The sequence below is a fragment of the Papio anubis genome, chromosome X (assembly GCF_008728515.1).
Source record: "Papio anubis isolate 15944 chromosome X, Panubis1.0, whole genome shotgun sequence".
NCBI classification, from domain to species: domain Eukaryota; kingdom Metazoa; phylum Chordata; class Mammalia; order Primates; family Cercopithecidae; genus Papio; species Papio anubis.
Genome location: NC_044996.1, coordinates 24,068,363 through 24,086,818, shown reverse-complemented (window position 1 = coordinate 24,086,818; position 18,456 = coordinate 24,068,363). Strand labels below are relative to the sequence as shown.

General features: G+C 40.3%; 1 protein-coding gene across 3 annotated transcripts in view; it reads right to left on the bottom strand.

The window, feature by feature from the left end:
- ZNF280C (zinc finger protein 280C) overlaps positions 1–18,456 on the bottom strand; it is a 65,799-nt gene that overhangs the window by 43,661 nt on the left and 3,682 nt on the right. For 2 of the 3 annotated variants that reach the window (XM_003918267.4, XM_009198238.4), the window contains exons 2-3: positions 13,659–13,705; positions 695–841 (exon numbers count right to left, since the gene is read on the bottom strand). In XM_003918267.4, the coding sequence (XP_003918316.1) occupies positions 695–841; positions 13,659–13,689 (178 nt within the window). In that variant the 5' untranslated portion in view covers positions 13,690–13,705. The remainder of the gene's footprint in view (positions 1–694; positions 842–13,658; positions 13,706–18,456) is intronic. The other variant, XM_021932673.2, reaches the window with a different exon arrangement.

Below are 18,456 nucleotides of genomic sequence, written 5' to 3'. Positions count from 1 at the left end.
ACAAAGGTACTGGACATGTTTTGCCAGAAAGCCATGAAGACTTACGTGTGCTGACTGCCTGCATTGTCCAAGCATAGTGCTGGAAAACCAGGCCCTCCCTCCTTCATGAATATAAACAGTAGTCACAGAAGATGGGTGTAGCCAGAGGCTACAGCACATGCTGGTAGACAGACCAGAGATTCTATAATGATGCAGCACCTATGCATTTTATAGTCATATATCAAGATGATACTTTGATGAGGCAGTTACTTAGACATTAGAACCCCCATGAGACACACAAACTTATTTAGCATATTATGATATTTTAAGAAAAGTATTCCAAACACTTCATTTTCTGTACATCTGAGTTTAAGGGAGAAAAAAAAATTAACAAACAGGCTACTTGGCTCCATTAAAAATTATGATTTTCAATCTCAGAAGGCTTACAATGTTGTTCAGGTCATCTTAACCCTCAATTAACTTAGTTATTTCCTTTTGCTCACATCTGATATTTTAACCTCTCACCTCCTTACTCCAGTCCTCAACTACATTCTCGCTTTGATTCTCACAAGTTCTTACAGACCTTTACTCTCCCTCTTACCTCTAACTCCTTACAGAAGAACAACAGTATCAAGGACAGATAAGATATCCCATATATCTTCCATTAGAAACAACCATCTTATGAAACGTTACTTCACTGAAAGTAAATGCTTACTTGATATGGCTGGTTTTGAACTTGATATCTCTCCAACAAAGATCAGTTCATCGTCATCCTCATCCTGAGTTTCTTCTACTTTCTTCTGCCATGGCTCTAGCTCTTCTTCTTCACATTCCATAAAGAGTTCTGCCATTTTTGAAATGTCTAATTTTCAAAAGGAGAGAAGCAAACTTTGTTTTCAAAGAGAAAAATATTTTTTGTGCAATACACAGTATGATATTTAAGATGCACTTTAATAATCCTAATAGCAATTAGTGACTTGATATTTCTTTGTTTTTGAGACGGAGTTTTGCTCTTATTGCCCAGGTGTGATCTCAGCTCACTGCAACCTCCGCCTCCCGGGTTCCAACGATTCTCCTTCCTCAGCCTCCCAAGTAGCTGGGATTACACGTGCCCACTGCTACGCCCAGTTAAGTTTTATATTTTTAGTAGGGACGGGGTTTCACCATGTTGACCAGGCTGGTCTCAAACTCCTGACCTCAAGTGATCTGCCTGCTTCGGCCTCCCAAAGTGCTGGGATTAAAGGCGTGAGCCACCACGCCCAGCCTTCTGACTTGATTCTCGTGCCTCAGCCTCCTGAGCAGCTGGGACTACAGACATGGTCTACAGTGGACCCTTCCCAACCCTGAGTGGCCATCTCTGCCTTGTAATCAGTACATGGTAGCAAAAGAAATAAACTCAGAACTAAATCTCTAAGATCTAAACTAGTTAAACTTGGCTAGACAGATAGATAATGAAGGATAGTAGTCATTTACAGTGGCCAATACATTTTAGGATCAAATCCAAAGTGAGTTTTAGTTATATGACTAGAATGATTATATCTACAACAAAGATTTGTTAGCTATTATCTGAAAAAAAAAAAACTCCACTTGTATAAACAAGGGAGATAAACTAAGAGAAAATAGGTAGGAGATACACTAGAAGAATGGAACCAGATTGAGGTATATCAGGCACAGAGCAAAGCAGGGATAATGTCCTAGACTGAAAATACGGAAATTAAGTGAAACTTAATTCCATTCCAGGACAGATTAGACATTTCTCATTTGAAGAAACTGAGTAAAAAACATACTGTGAATATCACCAGCCTACAAGTTCTGACCAAACTCAGATCTCCTGGGAAGCATTTTAGTGCCTCACTCTTAAATATGGGTGGACAACCAATGAGTACCAGAAAATTGAGGAAAACCTTCAATGTGAAACACCAAAGCAATAAAACAGATTAAAGGATTTTAAAGAAAACCGAGAGCTACGCAGGATGGCGGACTAGATACAGCTAGGTGGAACAGCTGCCACCAAGAAACTGGGACGACTGGTGTACTCCTAACAGATCTTCAAAGGGGAGGCACTGAGTGGGCTGAGGGAAGACACAGAAGCTGGAATGAAGCCGGAGGAAACTGGGAAGCCCACATGGGGCTACTGTGCACAGGGACTGGTTCCTGGCCCCTAATGACTCCAGGGGAATGGGTGAGTTGAACTGGCAAACAGCAGCTCACTCTTGCCACAGACCTCTTGGGATCCCGGCAGCAGAAAATCCCTCGATCATCACGGACACTTTGGTTGGCAGGGAGAGCTGCTTAGAGAAGCGATAGAGGCAGCACGTGAGCCAGTGTGGAGCCCAGAGGGTTTGCTGCAGGAGCATCTGTATTGGAGCACAGCCTGGGATGCTCATCCCCCTAGGCTCTGCTTGTTTCTATAAGAGACTGTAGCACTAGAGGAACTGTCAGACCTGAACTCTGCAGGGTGGCCTTGCCCATCAGACAGGACCAGTCTGACCTGAGCACTCTTTGGTCTGCTGTCCTGTCCTGGGGCCCCAGCCTGCCCATTCCCTTTTGCAGTACAGCCTAGGGTGCCCTGATGGCCCTCATCATAGCTCCTGAGCTGGCCGTCCAGGTTTGACCAGCAGAGAGCTCCAGCAGGGTTGCTCCTGTGGCCATGCACTGGCCTACCTGCTCATTCTCTCCACTCCTGCTTACCCGGGGTCCACGGCCTCCCTCCACATCACTTTGCCAGTCAGTGTGTATGTGCGCAGGTGGATCGTGCCTTCCCTGCCCTGTAAGCACACATGTGTATGTGCACTTTGCCCTGCCTGCTGCCAGTGGGAGTGCACTCCGCCCACCCTCCTCTGCCATAATGCCATTGTAGTCGGAGCCTTGGTGAGCACAGAGCCCGCAAGCCCTGTACCCACCAGCACCCTGACCCTGAGCCACCACTGCCACTAGAATGTAACTAGGCACAGAGAACAGTGGACCCTCCCCGACCCTGAGCAGCCATCTCTGCCTGTATCAACATGTACAAAGAGCGCATACAGTCCTGCACTGGCCAGTGACCCATCCCCACGCTGATGTCACCACCAGCATGACCATATGCAAAGTTGCCGGCTGGAGCCCCTGCACCCCTGAGCCATGCTGCCTCTGCCGCTTCTGCGAAAGTCCATGCAGAAGCTGCTAGCATCCTGCAGCAGCTGATGAATGTGCACTCTGCTGTGCTGCTGCTGCCACTGGCATGTGTGAACAGGAACGGACCCTGCTGTCACTGCCCTACAAAACAGTTTGGCTGGCACCACCCATTGGCATGCTGGGACAAGAGGTACATGAGCACCTCAGTCCCCCTAGCACAGTGGGTTCCTAAACTTGAGAAGCCAGAGAAAAAAGCGGAGGCCCAATATCAGTCCTGCAAAATTAGAGCATGCACTCCGGGAGTTGTAAGCTGAGCCTTGGCCCCCTAAAATCTAGAAATGAAGCCAGTTGACTGAATCTATCTTATACCACAATCAAACTCTTAAGGTCATCAGATAGAAGAAAAAAAAAAACAAAACCCAAAAGACAGCAACTTCAAAGACTGAAGGAACATAAGCCCACAAAGAAGAGAAAGAACCAGCAAAAGAACTCTGACAACTCAAAAAGCCAGAGTGCCTTCTTTCCTCCAAATAACCACGCTAGCTCTCCACCAAGGGTTCTGAAGGGGGCTGAGATGGCTGAAAGGACAGAAAAAAGAATTCAGAATATGAACAGGTATAAAGGTCATTGAGATGCAGGAGTACACTGAAATCTAATCCAAGAAAGCTAAGAATCATAATAAAACAATACAGGGGCTGACAGACAAAATAGCCAGTATAGAAAAGAACACAACTGACCTGATAGAGCTAAAAAACATACAAGAATTTCAAAATGCAATCACAAGTATTAATAGTAGAACAGAACAAGCAGAGGAAAGAATCTCAGAGCTTGAAGACTGGCTTTCTAAGATAGCCAAAAAAATATAGGGAAAAAAGAATGAAAAAGAACAAACAAGACTTCTGAGAAGTATGGGATTATGTAAAGAGACCACTAAACACCCACATCAAAAAGACATCTCAATTTAACATCCTACCATGACAACAAAAAGAACTAGAGAACCAAGAAGAGCAAACCAATCCCAAAGCTGACAGAGAAGACAAGAAATATCCAAAATCAGAGCTGAACTGAAGGAGACTGAGAAAAGAAAAACCCTTCAAAAGATCAATGAATCCGGTAGCTGTTTTTTTGAAAAAATTAATAAAATAGGCCACTAGCTAGACTAATACAGGAGAGAGAAGATCCAAATAAACACAATAAGAAACAACAAAGGAGATGTTACAACTGAACCCAGAAAAATACAAATAAACATCAGACAATATTATGAACACCTCTATGGACACCAACTAGAAAATCCAGAAAAAACGAACAAATTTCTGGACACATTCACTTTCCCCAGACTGAACCAGAAATAAACTGAATCCCTGAACAGAATAATAACGAGCTCTGAAATTGAACCAGTAAAAAGAGCCTACCAATAAAAAAAAGGTGAGGACCAGATGAATTCACACTTGAATTCTACAAGATGTACAAAGAAGAGCTGGTACTATTTCTACTGAAAGTCCTTCCTAACTCATTCTATGAGGCCAGCATTGTCCTGATAACAAAACCTGGAAGAGAAACAACAAAAAAATAAAACTTGGCTGCACGCGGTGGCTCACACCTGTAATCCCAACACTCTGGAAGGTCGAGGTGGGCGGTTAACTTGAGGTCAAGAGTTCGAGACCAGCCTGGGTAACATGGTGAAACCCCATCTCTACTAAAATACAAAATTAGCCAGGGTGATGGTGAACGCCTGTAATCCCAGCTACTTGGGAGTCAGAGGCAGAAGAATCACTTGAACCCAAGAGGCAGAGGTTGCAGTGAGATGAAATCACACCACTGTACTCCAGCCTATGCAACAGAGTAAGACTGAGTCTCAAAAAAAAAAAAACAACAACAACAACAAAAAAACCCAACAGCTTAGCCAGGCATGATGGCAAGTACTTCTGTCCCAGCTACTCAGAACGCTGAGGTGGGAGAATCACCTGAGCCCCAGGAGGTTGGGGATGCAGTGAGCCATGATGGCACCACTGCACTCCAGTCTAGGCAAGATTAAGGACCTGTCAGAAAAAAATAAAAGGAAGAATAAAGACCAGCAATATTATACAACATTTCCCTCTCATTCACCCTTTCTTTCTCAGGAAGAATCCACCAAAACAAGACTTAAGAAGGAGGACAATGCAGGATGCAGAAAATCTGACATTTGGCACAACACAAAAACAAAAGAAAGTCCCAGGACAACAGCTGTGCAGTAGGCCTACAGTGCGAACAGCCAGAGCAGTGCAGGAGAATATCACTTCCAGGAGACTTGCCAATCTTCCAAAATATTAAGCATTAAATTGTTAGATAACCTGACAAGTTTCACAAGTGTAGGACAAGTGAATTAATAGGCCATAGGACTGGGCATGGTAGTGGTGCATGTCTGTAGTCCCAGCTGCCCAGGAGGCTAAGGAATGAGAATCTCTGGAACCCAGGAAGAGAACAAGAATCTCTGGAACCCAGGAAGGGGAGGTGCAAACACTGCACTCCAGCCTGGGAGGTAGCGTTAGACTTCGTCTGAAAAACACACACACACACACACGTGACAGAAGGAGCCAGGCGCAGGGGCTCACAACCTTAATTCCAGCACTCTGGGAGGCCGGGGTGAGCGGATCACTTGATGCTAGGAGTTCAAGACCAGCCTGGCCAACATGGCGAAACCCTGTCTCTACTAAAAACACAAAACTAGCCAGGTATGATGGTGCACAGCTGTAAGCCCAACTATTTAGGAGGCTGGGGCAGCGGAATCGCTTGAACCCAGGAGGCGGAGGTTGCAGTGAGATGAGATTGTGCCACTGCACTACAGCCTGGGCAGCAGAGTGAGACGCTGTCTCAGAAAAAAATGAAAAACGAAAAACGAAAAAACCAATAATCAAAAAACCAAAAAGCTTTCATGCCAACATCTTTGATGAATATGGATGCAAAAATCCTCAACAAAATACTGGCAAACCGAGTACAGCAGCTCATCAAAAAGCTTATCTACCACTATCCTGTAGGCTTTATCCCTGTGATGCAGGGTTCGTTCAACACATGCAAATCAATAAATGTGATTCATCACATAAACAGAACTAACGACAAAAACTATCTGATTATCTCAACAGACACAGTAAAGGCTATCAATAGAATTCAACACTTCTTCGTGTTAACAATTCTCAATAAACAGCCAGGTGTGGTGGCTCAGGCCTGTAATCCCACAATTTGGGAGGCCGAGGCGGGCGGATCACGAGGTCAAAAGATCGAGACCATCCTGGCCAATATGGTGAAACCCCGTCTCTACTAAAAATACAAAAATTAACTGGGCGTGGTGGCGCGTGCCTGCAGTCCCAGCTACTTGGGAGGCTGAGGCAGGAGAATGGCTTGAACCCGGGAGGCGGAGGTTGCAGTGAGCCAAGATTGTGCCACTGCACTCCAGCCTGGCGACAGAGTGAGACTCTGCCTCAAAAACAAACAGAAAAAAAATCTCAATAAACTAGGTATTGAAGGAACATCTCAAAATAATAACGGCCATCTATGACAACCCCACAGGCAACATCATATGGAATGGGCACAAGCTGGAAGCATTCCCCTGGAAAACCAGCACAAGACAAGGATGCTCTCTCTCACCATTCCTATTCAACACAATATTGGAAATCCCGCAATCAGGCAAGAGAAAGAAATAGACGGCATCCAAATAGGAAGACAGGAAGTCAAACTACCCCTGTTTGCAGACAGCATGAGCCACTATCTAGAAAACCCCGTAGTCTCAGCCCAAAAGTGCCTTAAACTGATAAACAACTTCAGCAAAGTCTCAGGATACAAAATCAATGTACAAAAATCACCGGCATTCCTATACACCAACAACAGTCAAGCCAAGTGCCAAATCAGGAACACAATCCCATTCACAATAGCCACAAAAAGAATAAAATACCTAGGAATAGAGCCAACCAGGGAGGTTAAAGAATCTCTTCAATGAGAATTACAAAACACTGCCGAAAGAAATCAGAGATGACACAAACACATGAAAAAACATTCTATGCTCATGAATAAGAAGAATCAATATTGTTAAAATGGCATACTGCTCAAAGCAATTTATAGATTCAATGATATGCCTATCAAACTACCGATGACATTCTTCACAGAACAAGAAAAAGTTATTTTAAAATTCATAAGGAACCAAAAAAAAGGCCTGGACAGCCAAGGCAAACCTAAGCACAAAGAACAAAGATGAAGGCATCATGCTACCTGCCTTCAAACGGTACAGGGCTACAATAACCAAAACAGCATGGTCCTGGTACAGAAACACATATATAAACCAATGCAACAGAATAGAGAGCCCAGAAATAAGGCCACACACCTACAACCATCTGACGTTTGACAAAACTGACAAAAACACACAATGGGGAAAGGACTCCCTATTCAATAAATGGTGCCGGGATAACTGGCTAGCCATATGCAAGAGACTGAAACTGGACCCCTTCTTTACACCATACACAAAAATCAACTCAAGATGGATCAAAGACTTCAATGTAAAACCCAAAACTATAAAAACCCTGGAAGACAACCCAGGCAATACCATTCTGGACGTAGGAATGGGCAAAGACTTCATGACAAAGACATCAAAGGTAATTACGACAAAAGCCAAAATTGACAAATGGGCTCTAATTAAACGAAAGAGCTTCTGCACAGCAAAACTATAGACAGAGTAAACAACCTATAAATGGGAGAAAAATTTTGCAAACTATGCATCTGACAAAGGGCTAATATCCAGCATATATAAGGAACTTAAACAAATTTATAAGAAAAAAAGCAAACAACCCCATTAAAAAGTTGGCAGTGGATATGAACAGACGCTTATCAGAAGAAGACATACATGTAGCCAACAAGCATATAAAAAAAAGCAAAACATCACTGATCATTAAAGAAATGCAAATCAAAACCACACTGAGATATAATCTCTCACCTGTCAGAATGGCTATTATACAAAAGTCAAAAAAATAACAGACGCTGGGGAGGGTGCACAGAAAAAGGAACATTTATACAGTGTTGGTGGGAGTGTAAATTAGTTCAACCACTGTGGAGGACAGTGTGGTGATTCCTCAAAGAGCTAAAAACATAACTACCATCAGACCCAGCAATTCTATTACTAGGTATATACCCAAAAGAATGTAAACTGCTCTATCAAAAAGACACATGTATACATACGTTCACTGCAGCACTATTCACAGGAGCAAATACATGTAATCGACCCAAGTGCCCATCAATGGTAGACTGGATGAAGAAAATGCGGTACATATACACCATGGAGTACTTTGTAGCCATAAAAAAGAACAAGGTCATGTCCTTTGCAGGAACATGGATGGAGCTGGAGGCCATTATCCTTAGCAAACTAATGCAGGAACAGAAAACCTAATACCACTTGTTCTCACTTATAAGTGGGTGCTAAATGATGAGAACACACGGACATATAGAGGGGAACAACAGATGCTGGGGGCCTACTTGAGGGTGGAAGGACGGAGAAGATTAGGAAAAATAACTCATGCGTACTAGGCTTAATATCTGAGTGATGAAATAACCTATACAATAAACCCCCAAGACATGAGTGCACCCATAACAAACCTGCACATGTATCCCTGAACTTAAAAGTTAAAAAAAGTAGACAGAGATAATACAGAGAGCAAGAGACAACAGGATATAATTAGCATCTTTAGAGAGATAAGACGATATTATATAAAGACAGCCAAAATTCAGTAAAAAAAAAAAAAAAAAGTCAAATGTCAAAGTTGAATAAATGTGAAGCCAAAAGACAAAAAACACATATATTAAACACAGAAAACAAGATTGGTAGAAAAATCAATTTCAAAGGTATAAAATGCACCTAACAAAAGTTCCAGGAAAAACAAAAGTAAGAGAAAAAGGAGAGGAGAAGTAATCAAAGGAAAATACAAGAAAAATTCCCAGTTCTCATGGATATAAATCTACAGAATCAAAAGGCCCCACTAGCAGTCAGCATGTTGATCAAGAATAAAAACTACACTAGAAAGACATATGAAATTTCAGAATACTGGAAATTGCCAAGTGGCTGGGTGCGGCGGCCCAGGCCTGTAATCCCAGCACTTTGGGAGGCCGAGGCAGGTAGATCACTCGAGTCCAGGAGTTCGAGACCAGCCTGGATAACATGGTGAGACCCCGTACCTACCAAAAATACAAAAATTAACTAAGCACAGTGGTGCGCACCTGTAATTCTAGCTGCTTGGGAGGCAGAGGCACAAGAATCGCCTCAACCCGGGAGCCGGTGGTTGCAGTAAGCTGAGACTGGGCCCTGCCACTGCACTCTAGCCTGGGTGATGGAGTGAGACTCAAACAAACAAACAAACAAACACACAAACAAACAAGAATAAAGAACAGCTTAGCCAGGCATGGTGGCATGCACCTCTAGCCCCAGTTACTCAGAAAGCTGAGATGGGAAAATCACCTAAGCCCCAGGAGGTGGGGGCTGCAGTGAGCCATGAAGGTACCATTGCACTCCAATCTAGGCAACGGAGTAAGGGCATATCTCTAAAAAAAAAAAAAAAAAAAGAAAGAAAGAAAAAAAAAGAATAAAAACCAGCAATATTATACAACATTTCCCTCTCATTCACCCTTTCTCAGTAAGAATCCACCAAAACAAGACTTAAGGAGAATGACACAGGATGCAGAAAATCTGACATTCAGCACAATACAAAAACAAAAGAAAGTCCCAGGACAATAGCTGTGCAGTAGGCCTACAGAGCAACAAGCCAGAGTAGTGCAGGAGAATATCACTCACTCCCAGGAACCTGCCAATCCCCCCAAATATTATTAAAATATTAAACATTAAATTGTTAGATTACCTGACAAGTCTCACAGTGTAGGAAAAGTGAATTAAGAGGCCATGGGGTCGGGTGCGGTGGTGGCGCATGCCTGTATTCCCAGCTACACGGGAGGCAGAGGCATGAGAATCGCTGGAACCTGGGAGTGGGAGGTGCAGTGAGCCAAGATCACACCACTGCACTCCAGTCTGGGTGACTGGGAGACTTCATCTCAAGAAAAAAAGGGGACGAGGAAGTGGCAGGGCGTGGCAGCTCACGACCTTAATCCCAGCATTTTGGGAGGCTGAGGCGGGCAGATCACTTGAGGTCAGGAGTGTGAGACCAGCGTGGTCCACATGGCAAAATCCTGTCTCTATTGAAAACAAAAATACAAAAATTTGCAGTGCATGGTGGCGCACACCTTTAATCCCAGCTAGAAGGGAGGCTCAGGCAGGAGAATTGCTGGAACCCGGGAGTGCAGTAAGCTGAGATCACGCCACTGCACTCCAGCCTGGGCGACAGCGTGAGACTCTGTCTCAGAAAATAAAAGAAGAAAAGAGGCTCTGGAAGGGTGTGAGTGGCTACAGGTTTTAATAAACTTTGCTAACTTATAAAATGAAAATTTTAATTGAGCAATATATAAAAACAGAAAAGGAAATGTATCCATCATAATACATTAATACAGTACCACGCTCACCTGTGAACAGTATTATGGTCATCATAAAATCATCGAATACGATTTACTCAAAAATTGAGATATAACTATATTGAGAGATGCTTAAAAGGAAGAAAAAGTTTTAAGAAAACTAAAATCCTCATCTTCCTTGATAGAAAATCACTAGGTAATGGCAAAACATGATGATTCAAGAGACAACTGTATATACATGTTTTTAAAAATTGAGAAACGTAGAAGTAATTAGAAAAACAGCTATACAACTGAAAGTACATGCTTTTCAATTTTTTAGCTTGAAAAACAGGGAGGATATAGGTATGTGCACGCGCTCACACATACACACCTATCTCTACCTCTCTCTCTCCCCTTCACTCCCTCCCTTCAAGAGACTGTGCTTATGTAACTTAAAAGTCTTTTCAAGTTAGTTTGACTTTAAAAAAAGATCCGTGTATTGTTTAGGTTAAAAAGCAAGTGAAGGAGATGTAAACTAACATAACAGCAATAGAGTCTGGGCACGGTGGCTCACACCTTTAATCCCAGCACTTTGGTAGACTGAGATGAGGCCAGGAGTTTGAGACCAGCCTTGCTAACATGACGAAACCTCGTCTCTACTAAAATTACAAAAATTAGCCAGGAGCGGTGGGGCACACCTGCAATCCCAGCTACTTGGGAGGCTGAGGCAGGAGAATCACTTGATCCTGAGTGGCAGAGGTTGCAGTGAGCAGAGATGGCACCACTGCTCTCCAGTCTGGGCCACAATGCTAGACTCTGCCTCCAAAAAATAAAAAATAAATAAATAATAAAAATGGGAATGTATATAAGTGATGGAGAGACATGTGGATTGTGGGGGACAACTGTAAGAATAAATAGAAACAATATAAAACAACTTCAGGGTTCTGGTTTAAACAATGATATCTTTGTTTTTCAAGTGCAGTCATTCCTAACAGTAATTTTACTATACTAAAATAATGCCATTTCTACTTTTGACTCAAAAATTAAGACCATCCTTTAGCATGGCCTTAACATGTAAAACTTGAAAACAATGATTTGAGGATAGGACACAAACAAAACCTCTTAACAAATTGGTTCCATTCTTTTAAAACATTTTGATTTCCTCTTCTATACAGATATGCCAGATACCATGGCTTGGCATAACACTGTTTCATGTTCAGTAGTCTGCCTACCAAACAAAGAAACCCCCAAAACAAAAAATCTTCACATTCTCCCAAAAGTAACCAATATTATGAACTGATCCTTTTTTTCCAAATACCACCTCAAAAAAACATATAGAATGTTCTAAGTCAGACAATTAAAAGTATTAATTCATATTTCAGTATTTGTATATTCTGAATACTTGAAAATACCACACTCATTGTGTCCCCTGAAGTCCTCATTCGTACTGCTTCTTCCACCTGGAATATCCTTTCTCCTTACCTTATACTGTCCACATCATTCGAGTATAGTGGAAAGAGCATGGACTTGACATCAAATTGAATAGTTCAAATCCTCATTGCACCATTACTAATTATGTGACTCTGGAGAAATTACTTGAACCTATTTTCTCACCTCTAACATGAGCACAATATCTACCTAATAGAAGTGGTAACAGAGATTCAGGAAAATGCCATATTAATAAGTATCTAACTTCAAATTTATTCCTTGCCCCTTCCCAACTCTTAGTTCAATTATAACTTCCTCAGCAAACCATCAGACTTGTTTTTCTTTAACCTCTTACTGCACTGACAGTCTGTGCTAAGAAATTCAAGATTTAATATATATGATCTCAAACTGCCTACTATTTCTTAGTGTGTCTTAATTATATATGTTCAACTCCAAAGTAAGCTCCTGGAGAGTGAAGAACATATTTTCTTTCTTTGTATTTCCTCCTACACACAGTAGTGTATTGGATACGTAGTAGGTACTTAACACATGATTATCTATGGGGTAAGGAACTAGGTAAACCCAGGCAATGCCAGATTTAAAGAAATAAGGGAGACTCATATATACTGATAATTAAAAAAATAATTTACATTCATGTTGATACCACTGTGATGATATTATGGGAACAAATAATAGGTCTTCCCCATGCTTTTTTACTGAGTTCTGCCATTGTTAATTTCAAGATATACTACTGAGCAAAAATTTTTAAAAGGCACATAATAGCATATATAGTATGATCTTATTTAGAAATTATTTTTTGTCTATGCATAGAAAAAAGTTTGTGATTATGTATACTCAACCTACAACAGTAGTTATCTCTGGGGATGAGAAGGAAACATTTCATATCTATTACAACATGTTTACTGTATTTTTTTTCAAACTAGGAATATGTATTACTTTAACAAATATTTGTTTTGGCCAGGCACGGTGGCTCACGCCTGTTATCCCAGCACTTTGGGAAAACGATGTGGGTGTATCAGTCAGTCAGTTCGAGACCACCCTGGCCAACATGGTGAAACCCCATCTCTACTAAAAATACAAAAAATTAGCCAGGTGTGGTGGCGGGTGCCTGTAATCCAAGCTGTTTGGGAGGCTGAGGCATGAGAATAGATTGAACCTGTGCAGTGGAGATTGCTGTGAGCTGAGATCATGCCACTGCACTCCAGCCTGGGTGAAAGAGTGAGAATCTGTCTTAAAAATAAACAAATAGGCCAGGTGCAGTGGCTCATGCCTGTAATCCCAGCACTTTGGGAGGCCGAGGCAGGCGGATCACGAGGTCAGGAGATTGAGACCATCCTGGCTAACACAGTGAAACCCTGTCTATACTAAAAATACAAAAATTAGCCAGGTGTTATGGTGGGCATCTGTAGTCCCAGCTACTCAGGAGGCTGAGGTGGAAGAACGGCATGAACCCGGGAGGTGCAGCTTGCAGTGAGCCGAGATCACGCCACTGCACTCCAGCCTGGCCAACAGAGCAAAACTCTGTCTCAAAAAATAAATAAATAAATAAATAAATAAATACTTGTTTTTAAGAAAATGTGCCCATTTCTGTCTCTAATCTTTTCTTTTGAAAGGTTTACAGTACAAAAACCATGCCTATTAGTATCAACTACAGCGGAAATACTTACTTTTTGGTTGAAAAGGTTTGTTGTCATCCATGAAGTTGCAAGGTCACCTAAGTACCAACACATGACATCAATCAATGTTATGAGTCACTTTAAGTAATACCAAGTACTAAAACATGAAACCTGAGATCCAAAATCTTTGGGTCTAATTTTGATCTCTAGCACACTCACCATATGACTCCACACAAGATAGTAAGCTAGGTCTCAGTTTTCTACCCTCTAAAATAAAGATGTCTACTACTAGTGTGGATTTTGTTAAATTAAATGCACACTAATTTAGTCTCTTTCTCCTACAAAAGCCCACCTTTTGAGTTTGATATGTTTGATACACACAGGTAATTCATTTTCTGTAACTGGTTCATTCCCAAATGAATACATTTAACGTATAGAATTCTGTAATTTACTACTTGAAGAAATCGGAGTTATCAGATTACAAATAAACTTCAAAAGGCATCTTTTTGCAAAAATGAGTAATTATCCTGTAATATATGTTTTAGTAAATCTGAATTCTGAAATGCTAAGTGACATTAATCTTTAACTGATTCCTATTCACATTTCAGAAATATTACTACTATAAGAAAACACATACATTTAGATATTTTTAGTTTTTTGAATCAACTCTGAACCGAAAAGTAACAGAAAACTGGATAAATTGCATAACGGAACAATTCATTATAAAGTAACTGCTCATTGCCTTTTGTGCTCACGGTACTGTGCTAGGTTCTAGGGAAAATACAAAGATGAATAAGTCATAGTCCTTGCCTTCAGAAGTTTACAATCTGTCTACGATTCTTCGGGATTTTCAAAAAGCTGTTACATTAAACATTATCCAAAAAAAAACTGAATTGCTTTCTAAAACGGGAATTTGTATCCTGAGTTCCCGTGCACTGTACATACCATATATTCTACATACAGAATAAACTTTTAAAATACTATTTCAGTTATAAAACAAAAAAGGTAAAAATCAAACATCAGAAATCTAAAGTAGGATATACAAAGCTAATTCAGTCTCCACATTTGTCTTTATCTTCCAACTGGCAAAAGCAAACTTTCCCTAATTCCAAATTATTTGGACTGAATTAGACCAAAGGGGAAAACATTACTTTAACTCCAGAAGAAGTTACTTGTATAAACGTTTGGATTTCTAATACAAGAGTTTCTAGTGAATTCTGTAATTAGGTACATGTCCCTAGTTCTGAGTTCTGACTATTCAAATCTCTTCAAACTCAACTACTTGGATAGTTAGTGTTTGTTCCTAAATTAGAATTAAGGTAATACATACGTCACGTAAATACATGAGAATTCTTCCTCAACATTAAGGATCTATTGCTACCAAGAGCACAGAATTTTTTAAAGTCACAATTGCACAGCCTATGAGACTCATGTAACACATTTTTTTTTTTAATTTTTATTTTTTAGAGACAAGGTCTCGCTATGTTGCCCAGGCTGGAGTGACGCGGCCATTCACAAGCACGACTGATCGTCGCATACCACAGCCTTGAACTCTTGGGCTCAAGTGATCCTCCCAAGTAACTAGGACTACAGGTGAACATCACTGTGCCTGGCTTAACACTTTAATTAAATGATCATATAAAATATTTATTGGCATAACCATCCTAAAATGATTACTAAACGTACAAGTAGACTATATAAACAAGTTATATTTACTGCCTATGGCTATAGAAATAGCTTTTGAGGCCCAATGCAGCCACCAAAGAGTCTTAACTGGTATGCTCATAAATGCTCTAAATTAAAGTCAGAAATCTCTGGATGCCATTAGAGCCATAACTTCAGTCCAAAGCTGTGCTATCCAATAAAGTAGCCACTAGCCACTAGCCACATGTGGCTACTTCAACTTAATTAAAAAATAAAAATCCAGCTCCTCAGTCACTCTAGCCATATTTCAAGTGCTCAAAAGCCACAAGTGGTTAGCGGCTACTACAGTGGACGACGCAGCTATGGAATTTCTATGGGACAACACGTCAATAGAATACTACCATACTTAGTTCCAGTTTTTAAAATAAACAAATACATACATTTGCATGGATTCCTTTGGGGAAGGACTGCAGCCTTCTAAAACTATCACAAAAACCCCTAAAGTCACCACATCAGAATTTTGGTGGCAAGGGAAGGAATTGTATGGGGGATTAAGTAAGCTGTCAGAGAAATGGAATATCCAGCAAAGATATGTAGTGGGCATCTTAGAGCTCCTATAATAGCAACTCCGGAGGGTCTCTAGGTTCTGCAACTCAGAGTTGGCATCAAAATAGGCACAAGAGGAAAGAACACTCCATATTTCAGCTACTGATTCAGGTGGAGACACTATACCCATGTTTAATGCACTGTTCTTCTGGGGGAAAAAATGAATTCTGAATAACTGACTCAGGAAACACCTACTGAACACAACCTATTCATTTTTTTGAAGACTGCCTGTATAAATAATTCCTATTTAGTTATTTTTTGGTTTCAGCTTTTATGTATCTAAAACTCAACTGTGTTTTACAAAGAGTTTATTCTACAAAAAGTTAAAAATAATAGATTAACATAGTTAAAATGGTAAATAGTATATGTATTTTGCCACAATAAAAAATATTTGAATAGTTAATGGATGTCACTTTACACCCACTAGGATGGCTAGAATTAAAAGACAGATAATCACAAGTGTTGGCAAGGATGTAGAGAAATTGGAACCCTCATACTCTGATGGGAATGTGAAATGGTGCAGCCACTGTGGAAAACATTTTGGCAGTTCCTCACAAAGTTAAACCGAGTTATCATATGACCCAACAATTACACTCCTGGAGACAATTGAAAACATATGTCCACACAAAAATTCGCACACAAATGTTCACAGTGGCATTATTCACAAGAGCCAAAAAGTGGAAACAACTCAAATACCCATCAACTCAGGAATGGATAAACAAAATGTGATATATCCATACAACTGAATACTATTTGGTAATAAAAAGAAATGAAGCACTGATAAATGTTACAATATGAATGGGCCTTGAGAACATTATACTAAGTGAAGGAAGACAGTCAAAAAGACCATATATTCTATGATTTCATTCGTGTGAAATGTCTAGAAATGGCAAATCCATAGACAGGAAGTAGAGTAGTGGCTGCATATGGTTGGGAGGGTTGGTGGGAAATGGGGAGTGACTGTTAATGGGTACAAGGTTTCTTACTGGGGTGATGAAAATGTTCTAAAATTAACTATGGTGCTAGCTGCACAACTGTAAATATACTAAAACCATTGAATCGCACACTTCAAATAAGTAAATTGTATGCTGTATGAATTGTATCTTAATAATGCTATTAAGAAAATAGTAAGGCCAGGCGCAGTGGCTCACGCCTGTAATCCCAGCACTTTAGGAGGCAGAGAAGGGCAGATCGCAAGGTCAGGAGTTCGAGACCAGCCTGACCAACATGGTGAAACCCTGTCTCTACTAAAACTATAAAAATTAGCCGGGCGTGGTGGCATGTGCCTGTAATCTCAGTTACTCAGGAGGCTGAGGCAGGAGAATCGCTTGAACCCGGGAGGTGGAGGTTGCAGTGAGCCGAGATCATACCACTGCACTCCAATCTGGGAGACGAGTGAGACACCATCTTTAAAAAAAAAAAAAAAAAGATAAAAAGAAAGAAAATAATCAGCTGGTAGGATATAAGCTTGGGAGTGATGTGGAGAAAAAGTACCAAAGAAAGAACCTAACAAAGATAGCAAAGCTGTAAGATTCTGAGTAGAGAAAGGGAGAGTAGGTAAACATTCAAGTCCTGATGATACCATTTAAACACCTGAAGCTAGCCATGCCTGCAGCAAATTATCCACAACAGCTTTTCAGTTAAGAGAGAAAATTATTATTCATTTTTGGTTTAATCTACTTTGAGCTAAGTTTCCGGCAACTGTGTTTAAAACTATTAATAAACTCATCAATGGATTACCTCTTTTTCAAACCAGGGTCAACAGACCTCTCAGGAAAATAGATATATTCCAGGTTGTGCAAGAGAGCTCTATAACAATATAATTCTCTTTTTGTTTTGCTATCTAAAAAAATTAACAAGCCTGCTCTGGGGATTCCCTGGGTGACCACCTTATATAACTAAATGACGCATTTGCACTAAATGAAGGGCAATGACAATACGGTTAGCTACAGAAATGAAGGTACTGAAAGGGTTCAAATAAAAAACCTTGCTATTATGTATAATAAGTAGGGAATGTATATATATAGTAAATATAAGTAGGTATGAAAAACTCAATAGAAGTAGGCAGTGACTCAGCAAAATACATATTCAATATATGAAAACTGATTCAAATGGCAATGATTTTGTAGTTTCACCTGACTGCTTTGTTTTATGGTTGTGTAAGAACTCTGAGAATGTTTCAAACATTTTAAGTTCAGGGGTGTCTGTGAAATTTTTTTTTTTATAACAAGAATTGGTATAGTACTGAAATCCAAGAAAACTGGATTATATCTTGGTTCCTTAGACAATTTCGCCGGCATTTAAACGATGGAAACTTTCAAAGTAGGTTTTGGGAACAAATTACATACAATTCAGAAAGAAAATAGAGGCTCTTCACCTTTTCTTTGTCCAAGTTTTTATACTATGCAAATTATCTTTTTTTCTGAAAGGCTGAACACATAAGTCCAGGTATATTTTGAGAAGACATTTAATAACTTTATTATTTTTATCCTAATTAATTTGTTTTCAACTTTTGTCTGTTAATTTTCATACTTCATCTATTTGTAGAAAATAGCTGGTTTACACTAAGATTTAAAACTCACTAGCACAATACTTTGCA